At 37.3% G+C, this 6,188-nt stretch overlaps 1 protein-coding gene across 4 annotated transcripts in view; it reads left to right on the top strand.

The window, feature by feature from the left end:
* The window catches only part of mroh1 (maestro heat-like repeat family member 1), a 31,728-nt gene extending 25,761 nt beyond the window's left edge, over positions 1-5,967 (top strand). For all 4 annotated transcript variants that reach the window (XM_046847206.1, XM_046847210.1, XM_046847208.1 and 1 more), the window contains 13 exons: positions 95-247; positions 357-511; positions 623-788; positions 1,074-1,279; positions 2,125-2,262; positions 2,429-2,543; positions 3,053-3,199; positions 3,444-3,632; positions 4,110-4,259; positions 4,408-4,542; positions 4,941-5,043; positions 5,201-5,266; positions 5,668-5,967. In XM_046847206.1, coding sequence (XP_046703162.1) covers positions 95-247; positions 357-511; positions 623-788; positions 1,074-1,279; positions 2,125-2,262; positions 2,429-2,543; positions 3,053-3,199; positions 3,444-3,632; positions 4,110-4,259; positions 4,408-4,542; positions 4,941-5,043; positions 5,201-5,266; positions 5,668-5,744 — 1,800 coding nt within the window. In that variant the 3' untranslated portion in view covers positions 5,745-5,967. The remainder of the gene's footprint in view (positions 1-94; positions 248-356; positions 512-622; positions 789-1,073; positions 1,280-2,124; positions 2,263-2,428; positions 2,544-3,052; positions 3,200-3,443; positions 3,633-4,109; positions 4,260-4,407; positions 4,543-4,940; positions 5,044-5,200; positions 5,267-5,667) is intronic.
* The last annotated feature ends 221 nt before the right edge of the window (positions 5,968-6,188 follow it).

Raw genomic sequence — 6,188 nt, forward strand, 5'->3', positions numbered from 1 at the left:
ATACTATAACATAATTATCATTTTCCTGATATGTTAATATTACATGGCATGATTTATTTATGATGCAAGTTTCTATCTCTCTATTTTGTGGCAGATCATCAGTAAACGTCTGCCTCAGCAGCAGCTAAACTCGCTGATCTTCATGCTGTTTGAAGGTTTAGTGGATTCCCAGTCAAATTGCTCCAGAGCCTCCAGTGTCATTTTGAACACTCTGCTCAAAAACAGAGGGGCAATGCTGCAAGACCTGGTGATGATACTTAGTTATTCCCCCTCTGTGCAAAAAAAGGTCACGGTAAAGAGGTCAAAAGCCATATTAAATAAATGGATTCTTGTTTCTGTGCATGTTTGTGTGTCAGGTCCCAGAGATGTTAGAGGTGCTGCACATTCGGCTTCAGGACATCACCGAAGAGCAGGTTAAGGTAGCAGTTGCGCAATCGATCCTGATCCTTGCCACACAGCACCTGCAGACGGTCATCAACACACTCATTTCATATCCTCTTCCTTTCGACAGGTACTAGAATATTCAGTCTTTTTTCCCGCATTATGGTGGATGAAATGTTTATTCACATCAAGCGGGGGTGTTCTCAGACTGGATCTTGAATGTGTTTGTGGTTTCTTTCAGTTGGAGCAGTGAGATGTGGATCGCTCTGGGAGCTGACAGCACTGTAGCCCGGCAAATCATGGAGATGATCATGGAGAAGCTGAACGTCATTGTACCCTATGTGGATAAGAAAGAGTCCCTACTGAAACCAGGCATGACCAAAGTAGCCACCAATCAACCTTTAGCTGTGAGTGAATATTTTTTTTTGTGTTTGGATATTGAGGAAAACAAATCAATGCCCTTGCACTTTTGGGTGCAATTATCACTTTAGACATCAGCCAGTATAATAAAGCAGTTTTAAATGTAGTCATTTTGCCTAAAACAATACTACAAAAGAATTTAGATGCAGTCATATCGCTATATTAATTATTCTCGTTTGCAAATGTGCATTTCTGTTAATGCTAATTTGTTTATATATTGATGCATTACTGCATCCATGTTATTAATTGTGTGTATATTTATGGATCTGTAGATGACATGTGCACTGCGTGAGATGATGCTGAATGGACACACTGAGGAAGCTGTGGTCCGTCTGTTCCCACAGCTGTTCAGTGCCTTGCTGGTGCGCATGGGCTCCAGTGTTGGGGTTCAACTCCCTAAGGATATTAACAGCAACAGTATCAGAGCAGAAAGTAAAAGCCCCAGCAAAACCACCATCATTAACTTTGATGTCTGTGGGTGAGTCATCTCAGTGTAGCTGTGGGTACATTCAGTCCAAATCTTTGAGTTTCTAAAGCTGGTGCAGACTAATTCACTAATTAGCAGTAAACATGCATTTCTGTTTTGCCCATGTAATACAGTGCATGATCATATATAACACGAGAAATCGATCATATGTTCAGACAACCAACAGCTGGAGGAATATAAAAACTATCCATTGCCATTTGTCTTTTTATCTAAAGTGCTCAAGTTTTAATCCTGGTAATACCCTCTGTAGAGAAAAGCCAAGGGAGCAATATTGGGGATTCTCTCAGAGAAAGAGGGATGACGTTCTGTCTACTCTCTCAGTCACAGTGCCACTAGGCAACCATGGGCAGCTAATGCATGCTAAAGATGGCAGATAGCTCTTTCTTCCACGTGTGTTATGCTACTAAACAGCAGCTTAGAAAGGATGTAGTTACTGCCTTGTCTGAAAGAAAGCAAGTGTTTTGTCTGAGGAATCGGCAAGTGACCCAAATAGGTGAGAAGAAATGAAAGGTAAATTGACAAATGAGATCATTTGTTTTTTGTCTAAATAAATAACGCATTACAAATAATTGGTATGGATTCACTGAAGTTCGGATAACACACGCCTGCAGACCCTTTCTGAGATATTTATTCTTTCACCACAGCATTTTAAAACACCCTTTTAAACTTTTAGCTTTCTTAGAATATCATTTGTTTTTATCAGATGTTTTCAAACGCATCTGTTTGAATTATCGACTAGGACATGAGTAATTTCTATAACTTTTTGCCGTAAACACATCGTCACTGATTCAGTATGGAAAGTAAGTGGCAAGCGTTACTTTGTGTTCTTCCTACAGTACAGCAGTTGAAGCCTTGCGCATCCTGCTGGCTCGAGCTCATCTGGATGTTGTAGTTAAGGTGCTAGACCAGGATGCAGTGTGGGACAAGATGAAGGATTCTCAGCAGCATACAACAGGGGTCACACTTCTCTCCAGGTATGGTGCCTAAAGCCCGTGTAAATGTTCATTTTTTCATTTTAATTGACCAAATTAGTCTACTGCATAATTAGTATTTGAAATGCTAGCTGGTTAAGATAATGAGTGAGGAGTAATGATGTATGAACACTGTGTATTTATTTTTTTATTTTTTTATCTCTTCCAGAGCGATGGCAAAGCATGCAGGTCCACGCATCCCAGCTATAGTGGAGAGCCTTTGTCCGTCCCTCAGCAACATCTACGAGTGCCAGAGAATCACAGTCACAGCTTTCTTCTCTGAGGTTAGATTTTTTAAGCTTTATTGGTATATAATTTTAACGCAATAAGAATTAAGAACGGCTTTTATCCCCCAAATATATTATTTCTTCAAGCAATCACTCTACCTAAAAAAAACACCAATATGGAATTAAACAAATGAAGAAAAATGGGATTTTTAATTACCAAGTAATTTTACATTAGATATGAATATACATATATTGACTAAAATATGAGGTGACATTAGGGCAAGACAGTGTTTCATAATCTTGTCTACCATCTTTAAAAAAAGGGTAACAAATAATTAGTTATTTCCCTGAAAAGTTCAGGCTGAGACTGTGAGTGAGGGGGAAATTACAAGCAATTTGGAATAATTGGGCTACACACTGTTGGCTTCGTGTGACTGTAAGTCCAAGTTAAATCTAATTTACAACCTAATGGTTTGAAAGAGGTCTAAAAATCGTGAATGGAAATTTCTTGCAACTACAAATTGACACAATTCTCTTCTCTTTCATTCTTTTCCTCCTCCCTCAAGCTCCTTAACCATCATGTGGTGACAGAGTTGATGATAATTGATGTATTAATGAACAATATGATGGAGAGAATTTCAGACCCATGTTGTACTGTTCGTATGCTGGCTATCAGAGGCTTGGGGAACATCGCCATTGGCTCACCAGAGAAGGTACTTGGATCTGACCTACAGTATGAGCTGAGAAAGGCTGCAATTATGCATCTTGTTAAAAAGTGCTGAGTCTGTAATGGTGTAACAACCAGCTCCCATAGAAGACATGTGTTTATGTAAACATAAGCCAGTCGGATTATATTTGTATCAGCATTTTTATTAATGTAATGCAAGAGCCATAGATATGATACAGTGCAGTAATGTCTGCTGAGAATTCACTACACACTCATTTCACCATGTTTAGGTGAATAAATATGCTAAGGAGCTGCTGGCAGCCATGAGTTCGGGGATGGAGGAGAAGGACGACCCGGGGAAACTCATCACTCTTGAGGCAATGTCTGGCATGTCCAAGGTGTTGCTCTATTTGAATGAGAAAAATGTCCACATGCTGGTTGTTTACATCTTCATGAAGATTAAACCCTCTCTGGAGAATGTGAGTGAATAGCACAGAGCGGATATACTGGGATTTGCTGGAATGCACTATGTATTAGCTTCTTTTTACAAGGATATGCAAATATGCAGCAGTATTACGTAGTTTAGCTCAATCTTCATCTTTCTTACAGCTTTAGAGCATAATTTCTTAATGGCAATGATACAGTTTGGGATAAATATAAATAAAAGGAATTTTGAACAATTATGCAACAAGAAGAGTCAGAAAGATGGAGATTGACAACATTGTGTTATTGTGGGTTTTATGACTTTGTTTATAATTTGGCTTATATACATGTATTCATGCTGCTATTACAAACATTCAAATGTATTCATCTTTCATCATTTAAATACACAGTCACCTTCAACAACTTGAAGATTTCATGCTGTGTACAGAATCAGCTTAACACAATTTCATTCCACAAGCTTTAGAATACATTTTTTATTGAATCTGTGATCTGTGAAAATTTTTGACTTCTAGGCGAACGATGAGATCCGCTGTGCTTCCATCATGCTTTTGGGAAACCTGTCAAAGTTCGGCTTAGGGGAACCCGTTTTTAAAGACCAGATTCATAATGTGTTGGTCAGTCTGCTTCTGCACCTCAGTGATCCAAATGCACAGGTCATCAAGGTCAGTGTTTCACAGAGTTCATGCCTGAAGACATACATTTGCCACCAGCTTCATTCCATTGTTTCTTTCCTGTTTCCAATTTCGAATTTTATTGGATAAAATGGACAAACGTTGGCAAAAACTGGTGATAAACCATTTGTGTTTTCAGGCATGTAAATATGCCATGCGCGAGTGCGCTCCTGTCTTGGGTTCCGAACAGATCACCAACATGTTTCTGAACCATCTCCATGAAGAAAAGCCCCTTCACTATGGTGAATTCCTCAACGACCTTGTCAAATACCTAGTAAGTATTTATATGTCAGACACTTTTATGATCGTGGTATTGGGGTGCATTGTTAAATATTTCATTTCTAGATGCCAGCCTACATCTCAGCAGATCATAGAGTTGTTTTCAAATGCTGGTTATTATTTATTTTTTATGGTCAATTCCTGCGTGTGTGTAGCCTTCGTGTTGTAACAGGGTCTCAATAAAGAGTTGGCGGGAAAGGTATCATTGGAGCAAATTAACTTTAAGACGACAACAACTTGACGCACTTTAACTTGACGCTCAACTTGACGCTCTTTAACGCTCCCTCATTCCATTAAATGAAAGTGCAGCTTGGATTAGTTCCTCATTTTGCTGTACCCTCCACCTGTTTTTATTTCTAATTGACTTTAATTTTTATTTTTATTTGTTTAAAGATTCAAGACTTCCCAGGAATGCTTAATTTCTACCATCTCACAGTCGTTCAGTTCTTCAAGAGCAACTGGGCAGAGATACGAGCAAGTGCGGCTATGTTTATAGGTAGGATGATTGTTGCATTAATGTCAAACTAATGATTTTATAGTGAAAATATGAAAGATACTCTTGTGTCTGTCCTTGTCGAGGTTTGTACACATATTTTTACAATTTTACTAAAGTTCAATATTCATGTGTGTTTTGGTGCTTCTCTCAATTTTAGGGTTTCTACTGGGAAATTTGCCCCAGGAGCACTTCTCTCATATGAATATGGGGGAGGTGACTAAAGGTAAGTTACATGAAATATTGCACATAACTTTCCTTCACTATGGTGTCCTTCAAAAAATATTACCGCAGGGTTATCAGACTAGTGACATTTATATTGCATTCAAGTAATACAGAAATTACAGTGTCATTTTATGTAATTATACACATTTAGTTATTTATTAGTGATGTAAAATAATAATTCCATCCGAATTACCTCCAGGCAAAAAAGTCCATAAAAATGACAGACATCATTTAAAACAGATGCACACAGTAAAAACACGAGGCAAGCCAATTTCTGAATTGATATTTCCAATCAAGTATGCATTTCCCATGCTAAAAAGAAAACAATTGCATTGCAGGCTTTCTGATCACTGGATCCATGAGATTTTCACATAACAAATTTACTTGCTTTTTTTCTTCTAGCTCTAGTCATGCTCCTACAGGATCCAGATCCTCTGGTACGAGCAAAGGCAGCAGAAGCCATGGGCCACTTTCACTGAACATTCACACTCCTTAACTAAGCTTATTATTGTTGGTTACAATGGTCAATAGCCTATATGTTGCACTTGAATTATTCTTTTTAGTGACCAAAGACTGTGCACTACTGATAGAATGGTAAGATATACAGAAGCTCTGTAATGCCAGTCAAGAGGCTTTGAAAATGCTGACATGTATGTATGTATGTATGTATGTATGTATGTATGTATGTATGTATGTATGTATGTATGTATGTGTGTGTATATATGTATATATATACATATATATATATATATATATATATATATATATATATATATATATATATATATATATATATACATCAGAATTCTTCAGGCCTCTTGACTGGTATGTGTGTGTGTGTGTGTGTATATATATATATATATATATATATATATATATATATATATATATATATATATATATATATATATATATATATATAT

The sequence above is a fragment of the Silurus meridionalis genome, chromosome 4, assembly GCF_014805685.1.
Source record: "Silurus meridionalis isolate SWU-2019-XX chromosome 4, ASM1480568v1, whole genome shotgun sequence".
Classification (NCBI taxonomy): Eukaryota; Metazoa; Chordata; class Actinopteri; order Siluriformes; family Siluridae; genus Silurus; species Silurus meridionalis.